The sequence below is a fragment of the Tachyglossus aculeatus genome, chromosome 2 (genome assembly GCF_015852505.1).
Source record: "Tachyglossus aculeatus isolate mTacAcu1 chromosome 2, mTacAcu1.pri, whole genome shotgun sequence".
NCBI lineage: Eukaryota > Metazoa > Chordata > Mammalia > Monotremata > Tachyglossidae > Tachyglossus > Tachyglossus aculeatus.
In genome coordinates, this window is record NC_052067.1 from 134,043,175 (window position 1) to 134,069,940 (window position 26,766).

The 26,766-nt window shown below is 47.3% G+C and overlaps 2 protein-coding genes, 1 non-coding gene and 1 pseudogene across 3 annotated transcripts; all 4 read right to left on the reverse strand.

Annotated features, from left to right (window-relative positions):
- Positions 1-1,315: 1,315 nt before the first annotated feature.
- LOC119942417 (olfactory receptor 52E2-like) lies at positions 1,316-2,263 on the reverse strand. Its single transcript, XM_038763229.1, has one exon. The coding sequence runs from the start codon at positions 2,261-2,263 to the stop codon at positions 1,316-1,318; it is 948 nt and encodes a 315-aa protein (XP_038619157.1).
- A 4,607-nt stretch (positions 2,264-6,870) lies between these two features.
- On the reverse strand, positions 6,871-6,997 carry LOC119924667. Its single transcript, XR_005449367.1, has one exon. It is a non-coding gene; the product is annotated as a U6atac minor spliceosomal RNA (small nuclear RNA).
- Positions 6,998-12,099: 5,102 nt separating this feature from the next.
- LOC119942426 (olfactory receptor 52L1-like) lies at positions 12,100-13,011 on the reverse strand. Its single transcript, XM_038763238.1, has one exon. It carries the CDS (start codon positions 13,009-13,011, stop codon positions 12,100-12,102), a length of 912 nt encoding a protein of 303 aa, XP_038619166.1.
- Positions 13,012-13,150: 139 nt separating this feature from the next.
- LOC119942434 lies at positions 13,151-25,280 on the reverse strand (annotated as a pseudogene).
- Between the last annotated feature and the right edge of the window lie 1,486 nt (positions 25,281-26,766).

Genomic DNA, 26,766 nt, shown 5'->3' on the forward strand with positions numbered 1-26,766 from the left:
TAGAGGTGAAACAGCTCAGAGGGGAAGGTCAGAGAGAGAAGGGGGCAAATGCAAGGTCTGATCCCTCTACTTCCACACTGCTGTGTGGCTTCTTTCAAAGGTGGCAAGGCCGATGCTCTTCTCAAAAATGTCTCTTTTGTGACTTCTCTCAAAGATGCCATGATAGTGGGCTTTTCAAAGATGGTTATTGCATAGTTTCTCTCCAAGATGGCTTGATGGGTGAGGTGGCCTTGGAGGAAAATCTTCCGCAAAGTGTCACACATGACATCACTGCATTACATTTCTGGTGCAGTATGATATGGTGGTGTCATGAAGAATGTGGGGGTGGTGGATCATCTGAAACTGACCCTGGGCTAGAGTTCTTGCCTTCAAGTCAAACGCCCTTTCTTCTGGACTTGAGGAGGACTTTCAGGACCCAGAAATATCCTCCAAGGTATTTCAGTTCTGCCTGGTGTGATCTCTGTGGACTCAAAGCAGGTGATTCCTCTCTGCCTATTGGGTCACTTGCCTCCATTTAATTGTAGTTAGACTGCAAAGGCCTAAGGATTCCTGAGAAATTGTTTCCCTGAGTCATCTCCCTTCCTCGAGCAACAGCCAATTTCTGGGACCTGATAAAAAGTTCTTTCCTTTCTCTCCACCACCATCACCACAGGCCTCATCATTCTCTCTTTCCAGAATGTGCACTCCCCTCCCAACCACTTATTGGCAGCTGGAAGAACCAAACATAAGACTAAGATGGAAGGAAAACTTTTTTTTTACTAACACCCTCTCCTCCAATGATCAGGGAGCCTCTTCTTAGTGCTTGTGGGTCTGCGGCCACCCCTAGAGTGGGGGCTGCTAGAAGGGGATCCCTGTGAACCTGTGTATTATCCCCATGATTGGACTGACTTTCCAAAACCAAACACATATGTCCTCGCTGCTAGAACACCACTAGGTATCCACCGGGAATGTGGAACATAACCATCTTGGTAAGTGCTGGAAAGTCACCACAAAGTCACAGTTCAGAGGGGGAAACACAGGAGGAGGGAATGGAGGAGGGAAGAGAAGGAACAGCTGGAATGGCAGGGGTAACAAGGAGAGGGGGAAGGAGGTTGTAATTTTTACCACAGGAGATGAGTTTCCACAGATTGCTGCAACCTCTAGATAGGTCTCAGCTATGTAATGTAAGTCCTCCAGTGGCAGGTCTTCCCTCACTTCCTCTGAAGTTCTTCCTATATTCCTACACACACACCCATCTCCCTTCGCTCATCCGCATACTCTCCTACATCCACCTTCCCCAGAAGGCAGACAGTCAGTGAACCTAGTGGAACTGAAATTAGTTGCTTCTCTTCTTCTGGAAAGTTCTCAGGATGCTCTCACGAATCTGCTTGGTTTTCACACCATAGATGATGGGGTTGAGCATGGGTGGCAGGACAACATAGAAATTCGCCAGCAGGATGTGGACAAAGCGGGGGACGTGGTGGCCGAAGCGGTGGGTCAGGAAGGAGAACAAGGCTGGAGTGTAGAACACCATCATGACGCCGACATGTGAGCCACAGGTGCTGAAGGCTTTGATCTGGGTGTCTTTGGTGGGAAGTCTCAAGACTGCCCGGAGAATCAGGGAATAGGACAGCCCAATAAGGACTAAGTCCACGGCAAGGATCAGCAGGGCTCCAGTTAGTCCATATACAACATTTACTTTGATATCCGAGCATGCCAGCTTGGCGATGCCCATGTGCTCACAGTAGGAGTGAGGGAGAACGGTGGCTTTGCAGAAGTGTAGTCGCTTGATGAGCAAGACACAAGGAAGGATGATCAGCAGAGACCTCACGAGGACTGTCAGTCCCAGCTTGACCACAAGCCCATCAGTCAAGATCACTCTGTATCTCAACGGGCGGCAGATGGCTATGTAGCGGTCGAACGCCATAACCACCAGGATCCCAGATTCCACTGCTGTAAACAAGTGGATGAAAACCATCTGGGCGATGCAGGAGTCGAAGCTGATCTCTCTAGCCTGGAACCACATGATGGCAAGCATCTTGGGGATGGTCGCTGAAGACAGCAAGATGTCGGTAGTGGCCAGGAAGCAGAGGAAGAAGAACATAGGGGAGTGGAGGCCGGGTTCCCTCTCGATGACCAGGAGCATGATACCATTGCCTGCTAGGGCCGTGATGTACATGAGACAGATGGCAAAGGCGATCCAGATGTGGGCTGCCTCCAGGCCCGGGATGCCCATCAGGATAAACGAGGTTGGGTGGTGGCTGCTCTGGTTGGGAGCCGACATGTCGGGTGCAGAGGTTCCCAAAGTCTCTCCTGTTTCCTATAATAATTATGGTACTTGTTGAATGCTTACTGTGTGCCAAACACTGTTCTAAGTGCTGGCATAGATATAAGTGCATCAGGTTGGACACAGTCCCTTTCCCACATAGGGTTCATAGTCTCAATCCCCATTTTACAGATGAGGTAAATAAGGCCCAGATAAATGAAGTGACTTGCCCAAGGACACACAACACACATTTGGCAGAGCCTGGATTAGAGCCCATGACCTTCTGCTTCCCAGGTCAGAGCTCTATCCACAATGCATCTGGTTCTGTTTGTCAGGCCCAGATTCATCAGTCAATCAATGGCTTTTATTAAGTGCTTGCTGTGTGCAGAGAGCACTATACTTAGCGCTCGGGAGAGCACAGTACAACACATCTGGTAGACATGTTCCCTGCCCACAAAGAGATTCCAGTCTAGAGGGAGAATTCATGTTACCAGATGGTCAGGCTGGGTCTTCTGGAGATGACCTTTCTGTCCCAGGGGCCCATCTCAGACTGCCTCTGTCAGCCTAGCTCCGATTGGGAATTTGGAGGTGCAAAGCAGTGCCGTCTGGGAGAGAATTTTTCCTGGGTACCAGGCTAGGGGCATCTAGGGTGCCCCTTTGCTTCAACTTCAACCTTGATCTCTCCCTCCTTTATCTCCCTCCGGCCCCACCTACTCTTTCCACAACTTTCCTTGGCCCTCTCCCGCAATCCACATCTCTGGAAGGATTATGACTGCCTTGCCCAGCTGGCTCCTCCCTGAGCCTGCAATCATGTAAAATTAATTCAGTCTTTCCTCCCTCAAACTCAGATAGCAACTCCTCCTCCATTTAGCTCCACATAACCCACTCCCAACCAAAAGGTACCAAATTGTTAAATATATTTATTTCCCAATCGCTAACTGACAACCCCTCACCTTTTCATTTTAATTTTCCTGAGCCCTGCAGGGCACACTGTTTCAGGCAGGGGCTTAGAGAGGAAGGAATCCATTCTGGGCAGAGGGTTGTCAATTCCTCAACAAATTCAAAGCCATGTCAACTCACAATCCCACTGCTACCACATTAATCCAATCAGTTATCCTAACCCTCCTTGATAACCATACCTGCCTCCTTGCTGACCTCCCTGCCTCCTATCTCCCCACTTCAGTCCATACTTCACTCTGCTTCCCGGATCCTTTTTCTACAAAGATGTTCAAGCCACCCCCACTTCTCAAGAAACTCCACTGGTTACCCATCCATCTCCACATCAAAAAGAAACTCCTCACCAATGGCTTTAAAGCACTCCATCACCTTGTCCCCTCCTACCTCACCTCGCTACCCTCCTACTCCAACTCAGCTCACACACTTCACTCTTCAAATGTTAACCTTCTCATTGTTCCTCCGTTTTGTCTCTCTTGCCAGTGACCTCTTTCCTACACCCTGCCTCTGGCCTGGAATGCCCTCCCTCCTCATATCTAACAATTACTCTCCCCTCCTTCAAAGCCTTGTTGAAGGCACTTCTTCTCCAAGAGGCCTTCTCTGACTAAGCCCTCCTTTCCTCTTCTCCCCCACCTTCTGTGTCACCCTGACTTGCTCCCTTTATTCATCTCCCCTCCCAGCCCCACAGCATTTATGTACATATCTGTAATTTATTTATATTAATGGCTGTCTTCCCCTCTAGTCTGTAAGCTCACTGTGGGCAGAGAATGTGTCTGTTATATTGTTAAATTGCATTCATTCATTCATTCAATCATCATCATCATCATCAATCGTATTTATTGAGCGCTTACTATGTGCAGAGCACTGTACTAAGCGCTTGGGAAGTACAAATTGGCAACATATAGAGACAGTCCCTACCCAACAGTGGGCTCACAGTCTAAAATCAATCATGTTGATTGAATGCTTACTGTATGCAGAACACTGGAATGAATTGGGCCTGGAATGCCCTCCCTCTGGCCATCCGCCAAGCTAGCTCTCTTTCTCCCTTCAAGGCCCTACTGAGAGCTCACCTCCTCCAGGAGGCCTTCCCAGACTGAGCCCCTTCCTTCCTCTCCCCCTCGTCCCCCCTCCATACCCCCCATCTTACCTCCTTCCCTTCCCCACATCACCTGTATATATGTATATATGTTTGTACATATTTATTACTCTATTTATTTTACTTGTACATATCTATTCTATTTATTTTATTTTGTTAGTATGTTTGGTTTTGTTCTCTGTCTCCCCTTTTTAGACTGTGAGCCCACCGTTGGGTAGGGACTGTCTCTATATGTTGCCAATTTATACTTCCCAAGTGCTTAGTACAGTGCTCTGCACATAGTAAGCTCTCAATAAATACGATTGATGATGATGATGAACACTGTAATAATAATGATGGTATTTGTTGAACTCCTTGTCTTCCCTCTCAGACCCTGCCCTCTCCCTGACTTTCCCATCTCTGTTGACGGCACTACCATCCTTCCCGTCTCACAAGCCCGCAACCTTGGTGTCATCCTCGACTCCGCTCTCTCATTCACCCCTCACATCCAAGCCGTCACCAAAACCTGCTGGTCTCAGCTCTGCAACATTGCCAAGATCTGCCCTTTCCTCTCCATCCAAACCGCTACCCTGCTCATTCAAGCTCTCATCCTATCCCGTCTGGACTACTGCATCAGCCTTCTCTCTGATCTCCCATCCTCGTGTCTCTCCCCACTTCAATCCATACTTCATGCTGCTGCCCGGATTGTCTTTGTCCAGAAATGCTCTGGGCATGTTACTCCCCTCCTCAAAACTCTCCAGTGGCTACCAATCAATCTGTGCATCAGGCAGAAACTCCTCACCCTAGGCTTCAAGGCTCTCCATCACCTCGCCCCCTCCTACCTCACTTCCCTTCTCTCCTTCTACAGCCCACCCCGCACCCTCCACTCCTCCGCCACTAATCTCCTCACCATGCCTTGTTCTCGCCTGTCCCTCCATCGACCCCCAGCCCACGTCATCCCCCGGGCCTGGAATGCCCTCCCTCTGCCCATCCGCCAAGCTAGCTCTCTTCCTCCGTTCAAGGCCCTACTGAGAGCTCACCTTCTCCAGGAGGCCTTTCCAGACTGAGCCCCTTCCTTCCTCTCCCCCTCTCCATCTCCCCCATCTTTCCTCCTTCCCTTCCCCACAGCACCTGTATATATATATATATGTTTGTACATATTTATTACTCTATTTATTTATTTATTTATCTTACTTGTACATATCTATTCTATTTATTTTATTTTGTTAGTATGTTTGGTTTTGTTCTCTGTCTCCCCCTTCTAGACTGTGAGCCCACTGTTGGGTAGGGGCTGTTTCTATGTGTTGCCGACTTGTACTTCCCAAGCTCTTAGTACAGTGCTCTGCACACAGTAAGCACTCAATAAATATGATTGATTGATTGATTAATTGATTGTTAAGCACTTACTTTGTGCAAAGCACTGTTCTAAGCGCTGGGGGGGGAGACAAGGTGATCAGGTTGTCCCACGTGGGGCTCACAGTCTTAATCCAAATTTTACAGATGAGGGAACTGAGGCACAGAGAAGTTAAGTGACTTGGCCAAAGTCACACAGCTGACAATTGGTGGAGCCAGGATTTGAAGCCATGACCTCTGACTCCAAAGCCCGTGCTCTTTCCACTGAGCCATGCTGCTTCTCACTGTACTAAGCACTTGGGAGAATACAATAAACAGTAAACAGACACATTCCCAAGTGCTTAGTATAGTGTTCTGCACACAGTAAGTTTTCAATAAAGACAATTGACTGTCTGACTGATTGAATCCCCTTCCCTGGACTCTCCCAGTTGAAGGAGTTTCAGAGCCTTACTTCAACCCCAGAATCTTCTCTCTCTATATCACTTTGTCTCCCCCCATCAGTGTGGCCTACTGGAAAGAGCGCGGGACTAAGAGTCAGAGGTCATGGGTTTTAATCCTAGCTCTGCCACTTGTCAGCTGTGTGACTTTGAGCAAGTCATTTAACTTCTCTCTGCCTCAGTTACCTTATCTGTAAAATGTGGATTTAGGGCTGTGAGCCCCACATGGGAAACCTGATTACCTTGTATCTACCCAAACACTTAGAACAGTGCTTGGCACATAGTAAGTGCTTAATAAATACCATCATCATTATTATTATCATCATCATCTTCATCAATATCATTAATTGAATACTTATTCTTGACCGGTCACTATGATCAGTATTTACTGATCCCCTACTATGTGCAGCTTATTGTACTTGGTGCTTGCGGGTAAACAATAAAGATTGAAGATGTGGTCCTTGCTTTGAAGGAGCTAATAGGGTAAAAAGGGAGACTGAAATTGTGTCCCGGCAAAAGAAATAATAGTAAAATATTGATGTCAATGGTAAAACTAAAAGTCAACAGAAAAATGAATAAATAAAGCAACCTCGCCAAGTGGCTAGAGAACGGATTCTAATGCCGGCTCCATGTGTGATCTTGGGATTAAAACTGTGAGTCCCATGAAGGACTCACATTCATTCATTCATTCAATCGTATTTACTAGGTGCTTACTGTGAGCAAAGAACTATACTAAGCCCTTGGGAGAGTACAATAAAACAACAGTCACATTCCCTGCCGACAATGAGCTCACAGTCTAGAGGGCTAAAAAAACTTGGTTAGATGCCTTGAAGAAGGTAGCAATGCCTTAACCTTATATGTGTTGTAAAGACCACTAGGATCTCTTCCATCCTTCTTAAGGGGAGTCTAATCTTCTCTCTTTTCATACTACTCATTGACCGTGTTCAACATAATAATCTTGTTTCTACTCTAGAACTTAGTAGAGTGCCTGGCACATAGTAAGCATTTAACAAGTACCCTAAAAAACATAGATAAATGGAATACATAAATCAACACATCAGTGTTAAACATGGTTGATGGATTGGTATGATCTGTTGGGGGATGGAAGATTATTCAGGGGATAGCTCCTGGAGGAAGCATCCAGAAATGTGTTGATCATGCAGACTCTGAACTACTTGTTAGGCCTAATGGTTTCTTACATCAGAGAAGCGGCCTCCCTCTAAAGCTCTAACTCAGAAGTCTTTCCAGGTTAATTATAGAGGCTCTGTGATAAGAGATTTAGAAAGTGGGGCAAACTATGGTTTGCCAGTTTGAGGGGCGAGAAGGTTCCATGAATGACATGAACAACAGATTGAAGAAAGGTGACTTCAAAGCAAAGTACAACTAGCAGGTGAGCTAGGGTGGGGGAAAGAATCATTACTGGGATGGAGTAGAAGAAGAAGGGGGAGAAGTGAGAAAGAAACAGATGGGAGGGAGTCTTACATGAAATAATCAGGAGTTTTTGTTTGATTTAGAGAAATGTGGATAGCTACCAGAGGTAGTACTAATAATAATGATGGTATTTGTTAAGTGCTTACTATGTGCCAAGCACTGTTCTAAGTGCTGGGGTAGATACAAGGTAATCAGGTTGTCTCTTACGGGGCTTTCAGTCTTAATCCCCATTTAACAGATGAGGTAACTGAGGCACAGAGAAGTGAAGTGACTTGCCCAAAGTCACACAGCTGATAAGTGGTGGAGCTGGGATTAGAATCTGTGAGCTCTGACTCCCAAGCACATGCTCTTTCCACTAAGCCAGAAGCACAGAGTGTTGTTTTGTTCTGAATACTATTTCAGGAAGATGATCTGAGCAGTAGAATCTAGACTAGACTGATGAAGGGAAAAGCTGGAGGCAAGGAAACTGGGAGGTGATGAAGATTTGGACCAGGGAGGGGAACATAAAGGTGAAGAGAAAGGGATTGCTCCATCTAATATTGTGGAGGAAAATGGCAGGAATTAAAGACAGGCTGAATATGAAAAGTGAAAGACAGAGGGAAGTGACAGATTTTGAAAACCCTCCAGGGCAGGGTCTGTGGCTAATTCCTACTTGCATGTTCTTTCCAATGCTTAGCACAAGGCTCTGCATACAGTGAGCACTTAATACATACTATGACTCCTACTAAATCAACAGTGACATCAAGGTTGCGAGCTTTGGAGACAGAAAGGATGGAGGTTGTGGTGTCTGTGATGGGAAAGGTAGGAGGGAGTTGCTCTGCGGGGGCAAAGAAAAGTTCAGTTTTTGCCTTTGTAATCTATTTCAATGTCTTTCTTCCCCTGTAAATTGTAAGCTCCTTGTGGGCAGGGATTACAACTACTGACTCATTTGTGTTGTACTTTTCCCAATGCTTAGTATACTTCACTGTACACAATAAAGAGTCAATAAAGAGTCAACTCCTCACCCTGGGCTTCAAGGCTGTCCATCACCTCGTCCCCTCCTACCTCACCTCCCTTCTCTCCTTCTACAGTCCAGCCCGCACCCTCCACTCCTCTGCCACTAATCTCCTCACCGTGCCTCGTTCTCGCCTGTCCCGCCGTCGACCCCCGGCCCACGTCATCCCCCTGGCCTGGAATGCCCTCCCTCCCCACATCCGCCAAGCTAGCTCTCTTCCTCCCTTCAAGGCCCTACTGAGAGCTCACCTCCTCCAGGAGGCCTTCCCAGACTGAGCCCCCCCTTCCTCTCCCCCTTCTCCCCCTCTCCATCCTCCCCACCTTACCTCCTTCCCTTCCCCACAGCACCTGTATATATGTTCGTACATATTTATTACTCTATTTATCTTACTTGTACACATCTATTCTATTTATTTTATTTTGTTAATATGTTTGGTTTTGTTCTCTGTCTTCCCCTTCTAGACTGTGAGCCCACTATTGGGTAGGGACCGTTTCTATATGTTTCCAACTTGTACTTCCCAAGCACTTAGTACAGTGCTCTGCACACAGTAAGCGCTCAATAAATACGATTGATTGATTGATTAATTAATACCAGTGATTGACTAAAGAGTGAGAGAATGAAGAAGAGCTAAGAGAAGGGTCTGAGAAAGAGGAGTCAGAGAAGTAGGAAGTAAAGCAGGAGAGAGTCATGCCAGTGAAACTAATTCTGAACAGGGTGTCTGAGGGGAGAGAGTGGTTCACGCGCACCCACACACACAACTGCACACACATACACACATACACAATGGCATACATACCCCACAAGAGTGCTCTAACCCTAGCCACGCTTCTTCCTCACAGAGGCCAGATAAGCAGTGTCTTCTTTCAGCTGGGCCCTCTGCCCCTGCTCTTGGGAAGATCGTCTTTCCTTGGGGCTCTCTTTGATCTAGCGTCTTGTCTAACATTCCACTGAGAAGGACTCACATCAGCCCTCCTTTCAGTTAAGCCTTCAGCAATATTCGAAATATCCTGGAACCATCCGGACAAACAAGTTCTACTCCAACTCTTTCACCCAAATCCATACGCTTCTGAGCTGCACTTGGCCCTATTCTGGTTTTTGTCCCTCACCTGACTGGTCCCAGACTGACCTGCTGAGATATGAGGGGCAGGAGAGGGTGGTTGAGTCAGACTGGAGCCGGCATCACCGCACCCAGAACAAATGGGAAGGTTTATAGAGCAACTTTGAATTGTCAAGGGAGGAAGGTGACCACAAGGGAGCATAATCCCTTCCCACAGTGCTCAGGAACTGAGAAGGAAAGAAGGAAACAATCCGAGTTGGGTGGGGGGAGGAGTGGGGGAAACCAGAAAAGAAGGTTGGCTCAGTGGAAAGAGCATGGTGCTGGTAGTCAGAAGATCTGGGTTACAACCAGCTCTACCACTTGTCGGCTGTGTGATCTCGGGCAAGTCACTTAACTTCTCTGTGACTCAATTGCATCATCTATAAAATGGGGATTAAAACTGTGAGCCCTATGTGGATCAGGGACTGTGCCAAAACCGATTATCTTGTGTCTACCCCAGTGTTTAGTTCAGTGCCTTCCACATAGTAAGCGCTTAACCAATACCATAAAAAAATGGGGAGCACAATTCCTTCCCCCAGTGCCCAGGGACTGAGGAAAGAGAGGAGTAGCCAATCAGAGATAGTGAGGCCAGAGAGAAATGATGCAATGTGTTGGTTGGTAGGGGCTCTATTCCAGGGGCTCTGTTCACTAACCACTCCTGCAGGAAGGTTTCCCAGCTAGCACAACCCAAGAAGACTCAAGTAAATCACTGCCGTCACCATCCCCTAACTTACAGTGAGACCTCCCTGCTGCCAAAGGTCTGATCTCTGCCCCTTCCCCCCATACCTTATTTGATTGGCACGGAGGCCAGGGACACCTTCTGTATTCCTGGCCTGGGCTGTCAATCTAGCCATTTGGGTTGTAGGGTTGGTGTCCCACCCACACTTCCAAGTTCCACTTTGCTGGCTTGGGCAGTCACAGGATAGCATTTGACCTTGAGATGTTGGGTACCCCGGTTCACCTTGGAACAGATGGATACAATCAAATTGGGTTGGACACAGTCCCTTTCCCACATGGGGCTCACAGTTTTAATTTCCGTTTCACAGATGATGTAACTGAGGCACAGAGAAGAGAAGTGACTTGCCCAGAGTCACACAGCAATCAAGTGGAGGAGCTGGGATTAGAACCCAGGTCCTTCTGATTCCCAGGCCCATGCTCTATCCACTAGGCCAAGCTGCTTCTCATCATGTTCTTCATTCCACTGAACCTCACTTTCTAAACACTCCTCACTCTCCACTCTCCTGCCCGCAACCTTTCACTTGTGCAGTTCCCCCCTCCCAGAACTCCCTCCCTCCACGAATCCTCCATATCACAACTCCTCCTAAAAAAAAAAACCCTCATCCTGGAAGTCTTCCCTGATTAATTCACAACGATCCAGTCCCAACAGCCCAACACCAACCACATCATTTATAAGTACTTTTATATTATTCCTCTGCACAGTACTCATGTGTCGATTTCAATTAATTATTCAGCTATCTCATCTTGATTCGTTTCCAGTACTTAGTACAGTGCCCCATTGCTTACTACAGTGCCTGGTACATAGTAAGCACTTAACAAATGCCATATATTTTTTTCTTTTTCTCTACACCCTGTTATATCCTTATTCTTCCTCTTGGTTGCACAGTTTGAAACTTATTTTGGTTTATCTGTTCACTCCATTCGATTGTAAGCTCCTCGAGGTAGTGATAATGTGTCTTCCTTCTGATGTACTCTTCCAAGTGCTTAGTACAGTGTTCCACCCTCGTGGTTTCTCAGCAAGTGTAATGATAATGATGATATGATGATGATGATGTTATGGACAGGGAATGTGTCTGCTAATTCTACTTTTCCTTCTCTCCCAAGCATTTAGTACACTGCTCTGTACATGGTAAGTGCTCAATAAATGCCATTGATTGATTAACTGATGATGATATGATGATGATGATGACCACATGCATACACACAAACACACTTAAACATGAACTAACACATACACAGACCCCAACCCAAATGACATAATTCCACCTGTATTTCTAAACCCAAATCCTCATTGTAGAGTAAATCCTTGACCTATCTAGTTGTTCATATTGGAAAACACCACTGATGATGAGATTCACCTCTAAGTATGTATGTGGCTAAAGAGGCAAATGCAGGACATGTAATTCCAGACACATTCGGTACACAAAAGGGGTGTCCCTTGTTATGTTGAAATCCTCAAATAATAATAATTTTAATTATGGTATTTATTAAGCACTTACTATGTGCCAGGCACTCCAACTAAACCCAGCTCTTATAATGATTACATGACAAGGGTCAAGGTGACTCTAACCTTAGCTCTGAGACTTATGGCTACAGTTCTTATTCCCAGTAGCTGATATAGTGAAGGGCTGGCAAGGGCTGAATTGACACCCTGGTCCCAGATCCCCTGAAATCAGAAAGGTCAACTCAAGACAAGCCTAGAGGAGGAGGGCTGGATGGTCCTCCGGGACCTCAGATGTGGATCGGGGACCCTGGGGTGAGAGTAGGAAGTCAACTCTACCTTTGGACAGAGAAGGTTCTGGCCAACGTCTGGTGGATCTGCTTGGTCTTGATCCCGTAGATGATGGGGTTGAGTGAGGGTGGAACCAGGAGGTAGAGGGTGGCCAGCAGGACATGGATGTGGTGGGGGATGTTGTGGCCAAAGCAGTGGGTGAGGATGATGCAGATGTGGGAGCCGCAGGTCCCCATCGCCTTGAGCCAGGCATCCTGGGAGGGGATGCGGAAGATGACCTGGAAGATGAGGATGTAGGAAGCCACGATGGCCAGCACGTCCAGCCCCACCACCAGCAGGGCCACCATCAGCCCATAGAAGCGGTTCACAGTGGAGTCAGAGTAGGACGGCTTGACCAAGGCCATGTGCTCACAGTAGGAATGAGTGACGACGGTGCCCTGGCAGAAGGAGAGCTGCTGCAGGAGGATGGGGAAGGGTGTGATGAGGACCAGGCTCTGCCCCAAAACCACCAGTCTAATCCACCCAATCACCATCGTGTTCAGGATGGCAGTATGCCATAAGGGGTGGCAAATGGCCATGAAGTGGTCCAGCGCCAGGGCCACCAGTATTCTGGACTCCATGGAGGAGAAGGCATGAATGAAGAGCATCTGGATGAGGCAAGCATGGTACTCCATCTCCTGGGTGTGGGTCCAGAAGATGGCAAGCACCTTGGGCATGGTGGAGGTGGGCAGAACAAAGTTGATGACGGCCAGCATGTTCAGGAACAGGTAAATGGGCTGGTGCAGGGTTGGGTCAATTTTGATGATGAAGAGGATGATGCTGTTGCCCAGCAGTGCCAGGATGTACCTGATGCAAAAGGGCACCACCACCCAACACAGAATGTCTTCTATCCCAGGGATGCCAATCAGGAAGAAGGACCGTGATCTCGAGCTGGAGTTACTGCCGGCCACAGTCATGATATGTGAGGTGGTCCCACTGGGAGATGGAGGCATTAATTTTCTGGCAAGGAAAAAAGAAGGCTGAAGAAGGAAGTCACAGTGATATACCAGCTAGGAGGGTCTCGGAGCAAAAGGACAGGAAACCTCTATGGGGAGATTAAAAGGGAATGAACTTAAACTGCAACAGAAAGGATTTAGTTTGACGCAACCTTGGTCCTTGGATCCTTTTGCTGATCTGCTGGGTTTTGATACTGTAGATGATGGGGTTCATCAGGAGAGGGAAAAGGATGTAGATGTGGCCCATGAGCACGTGGACCAGAGGAGTCAGATGCTTTCCGAAACGGTGAACCATGCTCAGGCCGACAGTGGGAATATAAAAGACCAAGATGGTGAGGATGTGGGAGGTGCAGGTCTGGGGAAACTTCAGCCATTCCCCGCATGAGGCCACAGTCAGCACGGTCTGGAAGATCAGGATGTAGGAGGCCAGAATAAGCACAGAGTCCAAGATGAGAATGATGATCATGAGCCCAAGGGCATAGAAACTGTTGAACTGAGTGTCAGAACAAGTCAAGCGGAGCAGGTCCTGGTGCAGGCAGAAGGAGTGAGAGAGGACATGGGGGCGGCAATAGAAGAAGAATCTCAGGCGAATGATCACGGGAAGGGTCAATAGCTAGCTCCTGGTTAAAACAATTGTTCCAATTTTGATGATTGATGAGCCAGTTACTAGGCAAGTATAGTGCAAGGGGTTGCAGATGGTGAGGAAGTGGTCCCAAGACATGGCCAGCAGGACACCAGACTCCACACCGGACAGTCCGTGGATAAAGGACGATGGGGCGATGCAGGCGTCAAGGCTGATCTCCTGGTGAAATCCCCACAGGTTGCCCAGAACTGCGGGCAGCATTGAGAGTCCCTAACTGAAACATGGCTGTCGCCGGACGACACGGTCTCTTCTGCTGCTCTCTGCAGTGCAGGCCTCTTCTTCTCCCACTCCCCCAGACTCACCGGAAAAGGAGGAGGTGTCGGTTTCCTTCTCGCCCCCCAATGTCGCTTTCGCACTATCCCTCCTTCCCCTTCCCTTTCCTTCCCTTCCTTTGAAGCCCACATTATTCGCCTCTACCACCCCCTCCAGATTCTTGTAGCCGTCATCTACCGCCCTCCGGGCCCCACTTCCAACTTCTTTAACGACTTTGACCCCTTCCTCACATTCCTTCTCTCCTTCTCCATGCCCACTCTGATCCTCGGAGACTTCAATATCCACATGGATATCCCTAACGACTCCTCTGCCGCCCGCCTTCTATCTCTCCTTGACGCTGCCAACCTCTTCCTCCACCCCACCTCACCCACTCACCAACTTGGTCATACCCTCGACCTCATCATCTCCTACCGCTGCACTGTGTCCACCCTCACCAACTCTGTGATCCCTCTCTCTGATCATAATCTTCTCACCTGCCTCCTCACTCACACTCCTTTCCCCTGTAAATCCGTATTACTCCCTCACAGAGATCTCCGCTCTCTGGACCCCACCCATCTTTCGGAACGCCTCACACCCCACCTCGCCGCCCTCTCCTCTCTACCCAGTCTTGATGATCAGATTACTGCTCTCAACTCTACCCTTTCTACTCAGCTAGACTCGCTCGCTCCCCTTTCCCTTCGCCGCTCTCGCACCACTAACCCACAGCCCTGGATCACTGCCACTGTCCGCCTCCTTCGCTCTTATGCTCGAGCTGCCGAACGCTGCTGGCGAAAGTCTAAACACCATGCCAACCTCGTTCACTTCAAGTTTATCCTTTCCTGCCTTAACTCAGCCCTCTCTTCTGCCAGACAAAACTATTTCTCCTCCCTTATTGACACCCATGCCCATCACCCCCGCCAGCTCTTCCATACATTCAACTCCCTTCTCAGGCCCCCGGTTCCTCCCCCTCCTCCTTCCCTCACCCCCAACGATCTGGCCTCCCACTTCATTAACAAAATTAAATCCATCAGGTCCGACCTCCCCAAAGTCTCTTCCCCCCTTTCTCCAACCCCCCGGCTCTCAACATTCTCTGCTACTCTCCCATCCTTCCCAGTGGTATCCTCAGAGGAACTCTCCTCCCTCCTCTCAAGTGCTACTCCGGCCACCTGTGCTTCTGACCCCATTCCCTCTCATCTTATGAAATCTCTCGCTCCATCCCTTCTCCCCTCCTTAACTTCCATCTTCAACCGCTCACTCTCCACTGGTTCCTTCCCCTCTGCCTTCAAACATGCCCATGTCTCTCCCATCCTAAAAAAACCCTCTCTTGACCCCACCTCACCTTCTAGTTATCGTCCCATATCCCTCCTACCATTCCTTTCCAAACTCCTTGAACGAGTTGTCTACACGCGCTGCCTAGAATTCCTCAACAACAACTCTCTCCTCGACCCCCTCCAGTCTGGCTTCCGTCCCCTTCATTCCACGGAAACTGCGCTCTCAAAGGTCACCAATGACCTCCTGCTTGCCAAATCCAACGGCTCATACTCTGTCCTAATCCTCCTCGACCTCTCAGCTGCCTTTGACACTGTGGACCACCCCCTTCTCCTCAACACGTTATCTGACCTTGGCTTCACAGACTCCGTCCTCTCCTGGTTCTCCTCTTATCTCTCCGGTCGTTCTTTCTCAGTCTCTTTTGCAGGCTCCTCCTCCCCCTCCCATCCTCTTACTGTGGGAGTTCCCCAAGGTTCAGTGCTTGGTCCCCTTCTGTTCTCAATCTACACTCACTCCCTTGGTGACCTCATTCGCTCCCACGGCTTCAACTATCACCTCTACGCTGATGACACCCAGATCTACATCTCTGCCCCTGCTCTCTCCCCCTCCCTCCAGGCTCGCATCTCCTCCTGCCTTCAGGACATCTCCATCTGGATGTCCGCCCGCCACCTAAAGCTCAACATGTCGAAGACTGAGCTCCTTGTCTTCCCTCCCAAACCTTGTCCTCTCCCTGACTTTCCCATCTCTGTTGACGGCACTACCATCCTTCCCGTCTCACAAGCCCGCAACCTTGGTGTCATCCTCGACTCCGCTCTCTCATTCACCCCTCACATCCAAGCCGTCACCAAAACCTGCCGGTCTCAGCTCCGCAACATTGCCAAGATCCGCCCTTTCCTCTCCATCCAAACCGCTACCCTGCTAATTCAAGCTCTCATCCTATCCCGTCTGGACTACTGCACTAGCCTTCTCTCTGATCTCCCATCCTCGTGTCTCTCTCCACTTCAATCCATACTTCATGCTGCTGCCCGGATTATCTTTGTCCAGAAGCGCTCTGGACATATCACTCCCCTCCTCAAAAACCTCCAATGGCTACCGATCAATCTGCGCATCAGGCAGAAACTCCTCACCCTGGGCTTCAAGGCTCTCCATCACCTCGCCCCCTCCTACCTCACCTCCCTTCTCTCCTTCTACTGCCCAGCCCGCACCCTCCGCTCCTCCACCACTAATCTCCTCACTGTACCTCGCTCTCGCCTGTCCCGCCATCGACCCCCGGCCCACGTCATCCCCCGGGCCTGGAATGCCCTCCCTCTGCCCATCCGCCAAGCTAGCTCTCTTCCTCCCTTCAAGGCCCTGCTGAGAGCTCACCTCCTCCAGGAGGCCTTCCCAGATTGAGCCCCTTCTTTCCTCTCCCCCTCGTCCCCCGCTCCATCCCCCCGCCTTACCGCCTTCCCCTCCCCACAGCACCTGTATATATGTATATATGGTTGTACATATTTATTACTCTGTTTATTTATTTATTTATTTATTTTACTTGTACATTTCTATCCTACTTATTTTATTTTGTTGGTATGTTTGGTTCTGTTCTCTGTCTCCCCCTTTTAGACTGCGAGCCCACTATCGGGTAGGGACTGTCTCTATGTGATGCCAATTTGTACTTCCCAAGCGCTTAGTACAGTGCTCTGCACATAGTAAGCGCTCAATAAATACGATTGATTGATTGATTGATTGACTTCCTGGATACAAAAACTGCTAATTGCTAGGATAGATTCTAAAACCACGATGTGCAATCTCCTGCCCTGTAGGGCCTATGGCTATTTGGGATGATTAAGGATTTAAGAGCCAGTCCAGAATGGAGGCAGGCAGATGACCTTAGTGAACTTTGAAAGACCATTCTAAGCCCTTTAAAGAGTCTTCACTACTAAAATTTAATAGTGCCGACATGAAGGCATGTTTGTGCCTGTACATAAGACAACCAAATTCTGGTGATCATCTGGAAAGGTTTCAAAAAGAAAACAAAAATAACAGAGTTTTACCATGGTACAGAAGCAAAATTTGCACCTTGAATGCCACTAGCAGGTCTGCTTGCCTCATCTTTGGAAAGATGTGGATAGCTGGAGAAGGCACAGGGAAAGATATGGGGGAAGGCCAACCATCGCTGTCACCATGGCAACAGAATGACTACTGGATCCTTGCTGATAAGCAATCCCCCACAGTCTGTCAATTGAGTGATTCAGCCAAGAGCCCTCTGCCACTATCTGCCAGAACTCTTCTGTATATACAACATGGCACCTCCATATTTAGGCTCCAAATCTTTTGCATGCAAGAGAGTCCTGTGGACTGTAAGCTCATTGGGGGCAGGGAACATGTCCACCATTTCTGTCATATTGTACTCTCCCAGGTGCTTAGAACAGAGTACTCAGCACAGAGTAAGCACTCAATATATACCATTGATTGATTGATCGATTGATTGATGCAGGACCCAACCTCCTCCTGGGCATGATATTACACATTTTTGTACTTGCATTATTTATATACACTTTAAATTGATATATCATAACACCAAACAACACCCTCTACCCATCATGCCTAATGAACTTCTGAGCATTCCCATAGACTACCAGCTCCTTGATCCTTGATCACCTCTACCAAGTCTACTATAGTGAACTCTCCTCTCCCCAAGGGCTTAGTGCAGTGCTCTGCATGCAGTAAAATTGATGATCATAAACATTTTAATTCTACTCTCCTTCAGCCCCTTCAGTTACTGAGACTGTCTGTCTGGGAGCCATAATTTTCTTATATGAATGAGAGTACGGGACACAAGACCTCACTGAGGCTTCCAGTGTCCTAACTCTAATGTTGTGCTATAGTTGTATTGGTTTATTATCCAGTTGGGCTGGTCTCATCTGGGTTGCTGCCCTACGTAGGATATTGTACGTGACCTACTGGGATTTTTCCACATACAATAGGCATGGTTCATGTTGCCCTGTGAATGTGTTGCTTGACTCTTCTGCTCACTTCCAAACACTGGCATTGATCTATGCCTCTATGCCTCTAGTCTTCACCCTTTCAATTTTCCATTACTTCCTAACAAAAAGTTACCAAATTGATCAAGGGGATGGAGTAGCTTCCTTACGAGGAGAGACTGAAAAAATTACACTCTTTCTTCCAGAAAGATAGTGACTGAAATATAATTAAATTGAAATTGCTCCTTATCTAGCGCTTAGGTTTATATGTATGTTCAATTTTGCATTCAATTCTTTGTTTAGATAATTCTGGAAATACTGTTAATGTCTATTTTCCTCAGAATGTAAACTCCTTGTAGACAGGGAATATGTCACTTACTTGACTTGTACTTGCAGAGGACTTGTACAATGCATTAGTAGGTTTTCAATAAACAATTTTACTACTACTACTACAACTACTATTATTATTACTACTACTACAACTGCTATTGCTACTACTGTTACTACCACTACTTTAGAGAGGTGGACCCAAAATTATTATTTACCAAATCCCATTCCCTTAATAAAAGGGACACTCATTTAAGCTAGAAGATGGTAGGTTCAAGACATATCGTAGGAAACAATTCTTCAAGCAGTGGTGGGAAGGTTTGGATTTATTCCTGCAGGGTATCAGTCAATTTATAGTATTTATGGAGTATCCACAGCATGCAGAGCATAGTGCTGAACAATTGGGAGAGTTTGATAGAGGCAAAAGACACAATCTCTACCCTTAAAGTGTTTAGAGGTTGAATGGATCATTGATCTGAGTCAGAATGACATACTTACCTGAGTATAAATGCATAAACATGCAGGTATCTGTGTTATGTTCATGTATGATTTCTGCGTGCAAGTGTAAATAGGTACATGTGTATGTGGGTCAACATTTGAATCAGGTGAAACAAGAGACTGTGGGAGCCATACACCACCTTACTAGCTCCCTGCCTGAGCAGTGTAGAACGTTTTGTTGGTCCCATGTTTGTCTTTTCGGTCACAACTAACCCCCTTCCCCCACAAAACCAACATGATGACTCGGTTGTTATTATTATTATTATTATTATTAATAATAATAATAATAATAATAATAATAATATTTGTTAAGTGCTTACTATGTGCCAAGCACAGTTCTAAGTGCTGGGGTAGATACAGGGTAATCGGGTTATCCCATGTGGGGTTCACAGTATTAATCCCATTTTACAGATGAGGGAAGTGAGGCAAAGAGAAGTGAAGTGACTTGCCTAGGGCCAAACAGCAGACTAATGGCAGAGCCGGGATTAGAACCCATGTCCTCTGACTCCCAAGCCCGTGCTCTTTCCACTGAGCCACGCTGCTTCCAGTGCCAACCCTGTATTAAATGGAGAAGCAGTATGGCCTAGTGGAAAGAGCCTGGGCCTCCGAGAGTCAGAGGACCTGGTTCTAATCTTGGCTCCACCACTTCTATGCTGTGTGGCCTTAGGCAGGTCACTTAACTTCTCTGTGCCTCAGTGACCTTATCTATAAAATGGAAACTATGACTGTGAGCCCCATGCAGGACCTGGATGGTGTCCAACTAAATTATCTTAAATCTATCCCAGAGCTTAATATAATGCCTGACACATAGTATGTGCTTAACAAATACCATTAAAAATACCACACAAAACAAGGACAATTGTATGTGTGATTGTAAATATATATTTGTGTGTGTGTCTATGTATGCATGTTCAGTCAATATGAAAAATACCCTCTTTATCTGAAGATTCTTGAGTGCTCCCCTCTCCAGTTCACTATACAGTGCAGACAAACCCGGGGTCTGAGAGCTTCCTGACCCTATTGCCTCTTAGCACCAGAAATTGCCAGACTTCCTACCCAGCTGTCTGTCTGGGAAGAATTTCATGGACTAGAGAGGATTTGCAAGGAAGGCAGGAATTCCTCTTACAGAAAGCACTTTATCTTTTCCTCAAGAAAAGCTGGGCTCTCTGACCCTAAACTTAATTATCGAGTCCACAAATTTGTCAAGGATACGAGAGAGACTCACCAGTCTATAATTCTGAAGACCACCTCTAGGTCCTCACATGGGCAATCCGCCAGTCTTCTGGCACATTGCTGTTCAAGCAATGAGTCACACATGTTCACCATGTGTAGCATGTGTTCCAAATGTTAACATGTTTGGAAGGGAAATTCCAAACATCTCCAGAACTCTTGGCTAGATGCCATCCAGGTGGCAGGTAGAGAAGCGGCGTGGCTCAGTGGGAAGAGCACGGGCTTTGAAGTCAGAGGTCATGGGTTCGAATCCCAGCTCTGCCAATTGTCAGCCGTGTGACTTTGAGCAAGTCACTTCACTTCTCTGGGCCTAGTTGCCTCATCTGTAAAATGGGGATTAAGAATGTGAGCCCCACGTGGGACAACCTGATCCCCTTGTATCCCCCCAGCGCTTAGAACAGTGCTTTGCACATAAGTGCTCAATAAATACGATTGAATGAATGAATCCAGGTGGGTGCCATATGGTTCAGGTGAGTGGTTTATATCGAGTTTATCAATTGAGTCTAGAATACCCTGTGCATTAACCCAATTTGAACTTTTGCCCTATGGGGACACCATCTTCCAAGAAGCTGCATGGCTCAATGGAAAAAGCATGGGTTTAGGAGTTAGAGGTCATGGGTTCTAATCCCAGCTCTGCCATTTGTCTGCTGTGTGACCTTAGGTAAGTCACTTAACTTCTCTGTGCCTCAGTTACCCTCATCATAAAATGGGGATTGAGACTGCAAACCCCATGTAGGACAACCTGATTACCTTGTATCTACCCCAGTGCTTAGAACAGTGCTTGGCAAATAGTAAGTGCTTAACAAACACCATCGTCATTATTATGAGAAGCAGTGTGGCTCAGCGGAAAGAGCATGGGCTTTGGAGTCAGAGGTCATGGGTTCAAGTCCAGGCTCTGCCAATTGTCAGCTGTGTGACTTTGGGCAAGTCATTTAACTTCCCTGTACCTCAGTTACCTCATCTGTAAAATGGGGATTAAGATTGTGAGCCCCACCTGGGACAACCTGATCACCTTGTATCCTCCCCAGCACTTAGAACAGTGCTTTGCACATAGTAAGTGCTTAATAAGTGCCATCATTATCCAGTGCTTCCAGGGCAAAAGAAGGCTTTTATATTCCACAACAATTTTCAAGACTTTGTTCTACAAAACATTAGTGAAGTGTGATTCTTCAAGATGACCCCATTAAGCAGCTAGCAAATGGGGAAGTGGTGAAGTGGCTTTCCTAGCCACAGGAGGCATTTTGGATGATGTATATGCAAAATGATCACCCTTACACTCTCTCCAAACTCTCCTCCACCTCACTTCAAAACATCCAGAAGTATGTTCTGGTCCTGCTATGTCCAGATGCTCTTTTCAGGTTCTCTCTAATCTGGGCTCTCCTGGGCAACCTTAAAGTCTCCAGTAGCCCCTTCTCAGTTCTGCTTACCACTACTTGCCTGCCCTCAACATGGGCCCCCTATAATTCCTAATTGTGGCAAAGACAGAATTCCACATATTGCCATCGCCACTCATTCTCTTGTTCACCTCACTTTGTTGGACTACGCACATGGCAGACTTCCAATCCCAGCATCTCAGAGTTGTTCCTGATTCCAGATAGGCCTCCTCCTCCCCCTACTCCTCTTCCTTCTGCTCCTTCTCTTATTCCTCTTCTTCCTTCTCCACCTCGTTCTATTCATCTTCCTCCGCCACCTCCTCCTCTTTCTCCTCCTCTGGCAATGTTTCCACTGGAGCAAAGCAACAATTTACTTAGCTCCTCTCAGGGCAGGGGGCCCAGGGAAGTTTTGAAATGCACCCAGATATCAACCCTCCTCCCTGTCCCTGCTGGTGTTGCTAAGCATGTCCCTGGCAGCACCAGAGGTTATGAATGTCCAGAAGCAGAGGTAACAGATCTCCTAGGAGGCCTGGATGGAGGCACACACTGGCAGAAGAAAGGCTCAGGCCCCACAAGACCTTCAGCCTGCTGTTTCTGCCTCATATACCTGGTGGCAAATCCTGAAATTTATTTCTAAGACTCTAGTCACCATCCCTTCCTCTGTGAATTGCCACCAGATCTGGGGGCACCAGAGCAGCTGTTTGGGAGAGACCCAAGGAGCTGCCCTGGAAGATTTCTTGCCTACGCTGGGATTATTCTTTCTGAGAGGTAGTGTGACCAAGGGGAAACAACAATAACGATTTTGATCATTTGTTAATGATCAAATATAATATTTATTATATGCCAAGCACTGTATTAAGCACTTGGGTAGCTATCCAATTCAAACATATTTATTGAGAGCTTACTGTGTGCAGAGCACTCTACTAAGTGCTTGGGAAGTACAATTCAGCAACAGGGACAATTCCTGCCCACAAAGGGCTCACAACCTAGAAGGGGGGAGACAGACATCAAAACAAGTAAACAGGTATCAGTAGATATAAGATGAGAGCCTGTGTCTGGGATTCAGAGAGCTTGGATTCTAATCCTGAACATGGCACTTACCTGCTGTGTGACCTTGGGCAGGTAACTTAATTTCTCTGTGCCTCAGTTTCTTCGATTCATCTCCAGATAAAGCTCTCTTCTTCCCTACTCCCTCTCACTTCTCTGTCACCTTTGCACTTATAATAATGATGGAATTTATTAAGCACTTACTATGTGCAAAGCACTGTTCTTGTATCTGTACTGTATCTTGTATCTGCACTTGTATCTGTACTATTTTAACTTGATATTCACCCCGTCCTCAGTCTCACCGCACTTATGTGCATATCCATAATAATTTCTATTATTGTCTGTCTCACCTTCTAAACTGTAAGCTCCTTGTGGGCAAGGAATGTGTCATCAACTCTGTTGCATTGCTCTTAGTACTAGTGCAAACAGTAAGCACTCAATAAATGCCATTGATTGATTGATTGATTTATCTGTGGACTAATTTGCTCATTTATTCATCTCTCCATTCAGAATTTGTTTGCCTCTATGGCTTTGATCTGTCTGCTGCGTCAGGGCTGCCCACTTCTGTACATAAAAGCAGGAGGGTGCCCATGAGATTACCTGTATATGGCATCCAGCAGTGTCCCGTGTACAGAGCTGGGCTAAGGAAACCCATGGGTGCTGGTTAAGTGATGATGGATTCAAAAGGGAGCCGTAGTAACTAATAGTGGCATTTACTGAACTCCCACTAGATCTGATGCACCCTACTAAGTTCCTGGGAAGTCCAGAATGATGAAGTTACTTCTTCCCTGCCTACCAGGAGCTTACACTCTAATAGGCACAAGTAAGATCTCTAAGGATCCACTTAGAGAAGAATTCAGGGGAGTCACTTTGGTGAAGAACAGTTTTAGAGGATATTCTGATTTCTCAGGTCCACTTCCCTTGGTTGTATCTCAGAGTTATCTCTGTCCGTTGCTTGAGGCAGGGACAGGTGGGGCGACGTGCCATACTTAGAGGGTGTGCTAAGGGAGAAAGCCCGTACAGATTTTAGGGACAATAGTAATAATGTCTGGAATTGTATAGAACTTTGATTGCCTCAGAGCATTTTGACACTACATCATTTTGTCTTCATAACATTTGCATGGGATAGGTGAAGAGAGCTCCGTTCTTCCCATTCAAAAAGAGGGAACTGAGGCACAGAGAGGTTGGGTGACTCACTGCAGAATAGCAGCAGGTCTGGGACTTGAACTTGGAACTCCTGAATCCCAGCTTCACACTCTTTCCCGGAGACGATGCTCCTTCACTAGAGGAGGCATTGTTGGATGTATACTGGGATGGATGGGTGTGTGTCGGCTGTGGGAGCTGGCCAGCAGAAGGACCAGTTCAGCTCGGACACTGGTCATGTGAGGAGGAAGAGTGGTGGAGATGGTGGGGGGGAAGCTGGGGGTGACCTCGAGACAGTAGAAAAATTGATCAATAGGAAGGCGAGTGGAGAGAGATATGAGATTTTGGAGTAGAGGAATTCCCGGGATTGGAATGGACTCAATGTTGTCTGGGAGAGGTGGTGGAGAGATGACTGGATTGTGATGTGACCCTTGGGGAAGGGAAGTGGGCTGATGGAAGAAGTGGATGGCGGTGATGAGTGGAGGCTTCATTTTGTGAGATCACTGAATGTGGTAGCTGAGACCTCTGAGGTTCCATGAGGGGGACACAAGGGCAAAACATTTGCCATCCCTTCGTCAGCAGGGCTGGGTAGGCATTTCTTCTGAGGTGCTACAAAGATGATGAATATTATTTCCTGAGCACTTTTATTTTTCCAAAATGCCTGCATATCAATTATTCCTTTTCACAATCACAACATACCTGTGAGATAAGGAGAGACAACATTTGCTTTCTCCATTTTACATGAGGAAACTGAAGTCCACAGGGGGCAAGTGACTTGCCCAAATTGATGCAGGAGATTAGGGACAGAGTTGGGACTAGAACCCAGGTTTCCAGACTCTCAGATCATGTGTCCTTTTGAGGAAACAACTCTATCTCTCCATCTGTGTACTCAGAGGCAGGGGAATGGATTTGATGACCACATTATTATTATTATTATTGTTGTTTTCAGTAGCAATAATAATAATAATGGTAATAAAAATAACTGTGATATATTTGTAAGGCTCTTAGTATATGCCAAGCACTATACTGAGAACTGGGATAGATACAAAATAATCAGGCTGGACACAGTTCCTGTCCCACGTGGAGCTCACACTCTAAGTAGGAAGGGAGAACAGGTGTTTAATCCCCATTTTATGGAGGAGGAGACAGAGGCACAGAGAGGTTCAGTGACTTGCCCAAGGCCACGCAACAGGCAAGGAATAGAGAGCCAGGATTAGAATCCAGCTTCTCTGACTCCCAAGCCAGTGGTCCGTCCACAAAACCACACTGCCCCCTCCCAGCTATGTGGTTTCCCAAGATCTGAGACAGCTGTTCCTCCATCCATTCACCTCCCCTTGGAGATGTGTTGGGAAACAAAGCCACTGTGTCTTGTCATCAGGGAGCCTAGGTGTTTTGTAGCAGGAATACCTTGGTCTGTTTTTCACTGAGTGGACGTTGGGATGGGCACAACTGTGAACCATCCTTCTGTGCCCCTTCAACATCCATCTCGGGTCCAGAGGGACCACTATCATGCCCCCTACCCCCCACTCCCACTTCCCCCCAGGGTTACATCGGTGTCTTCAGATGAATAATAAATAACAATGGTGTTACTTCTTAAGTGCTTCCTGTGTGCCAGGGACTAGCACTCAGGGACTATTGAGAGCTAGGGTAGATAAAATTTAAACAAGTCAAACATAGTTCCCATCCCATAGTCTAAGTAGGAGGGAGAACGGGTATTGAACTCCATTTTTCAGATGAGGAAACTGTGGCACAGAGACTTAACTAAGTGACATGCTCAAGGTCACACAGCAGGTAGGGGCTGATCTGGGATTAGAACCAGGCCCTCTGGCTCCTGGCCCATGCTCTTTCCACTAGGCCATGTTGTGTCCCTGGTGGGGGTTATCATGGTGGGAGGGTTGCAGTGATGAGTTTTACCCTCCAGTCCCAACTCCTCCTGCAGAAGCTTTGAGTGTGTATGGCCAGCCACGCCTCTCCCTAGTGGTCACAAGTTAAAAATGAGGAGCCCGAGGGATTAGTGAGCCAATTCTCCTGAGGAGCTTGCTTGACCTGGGAGGCGGGGCCTCTCCTGTCAGCAGAAATCCTTCCTGGAGAGTGTCCCTCCACAACTCCAATCCGGGCTTTCCTGCTCAGAGCAGTGTTGAGCCCTTGGGGTCCAGTCTGACCAGAATTTCCAGGTCTAGGGATTTTCCCTTGTCCATGGATCGGTTTATACTCAGGCACAGAGATGCAGCTCGATCACTGATGGCCGTGGAAAATTGAGAAGGAAAAGGGAAAGAGATCTCTTCAAGGTCTCAAATAGACCAACAAAACATCATTCCCCTCCTCCTCCTCCTCCTCCTCCACCTCCTCCTCCACCTCCTGCTCCACCTCCTCCTCTCCCTTCCCCTCGTCCTCCTCCACCACCCCCTCCTTCTTTTCCTCCTCCTCTTCCTCCTCTTCCTCCTCTTCCTTCTTCTTTTTCTCCTCCACCACCTATTTCTCTTCCTCCTCCTTCTCCTCTTTGTCATTCACTTCTTACTTTTCTTCCACCTTTCGCTCCTCCTTCTCCTCTTTCTCCTTTTACTCCTTGTCCTTTGCTTTAACTTCTCCTAAACCACTGTTATCACTGCCCCCCACCCCCACTTATAGCCTGACCATCTACTTTGTTGGTAGAATTGAAATCAATAGGCATGAACTTTCCCAAATCTGCTAATCATTCCTTCAACATTCCTGCTCCCTCATCTTTCTCCTGCTTCTCAGCAGTTTCTCAAGAGGAAATATCTCACCTACTCTATAAGGCTATCCCTTTTACTGGTACCTCTGACCCTCTTTCCCCTTACATCTTACAATCACTCCTTCCTAGTCTCCTCCACTTCCTACTTGCCATTTTCAGCTTCTTACTCTGATGATTCCTTTCCTTCAGCCTTCAAACATGTTCCGGTTTTCCCCATTCTAAAAAAAGTTCTCTTGAACTCTCAGGCTCTTCTCATTA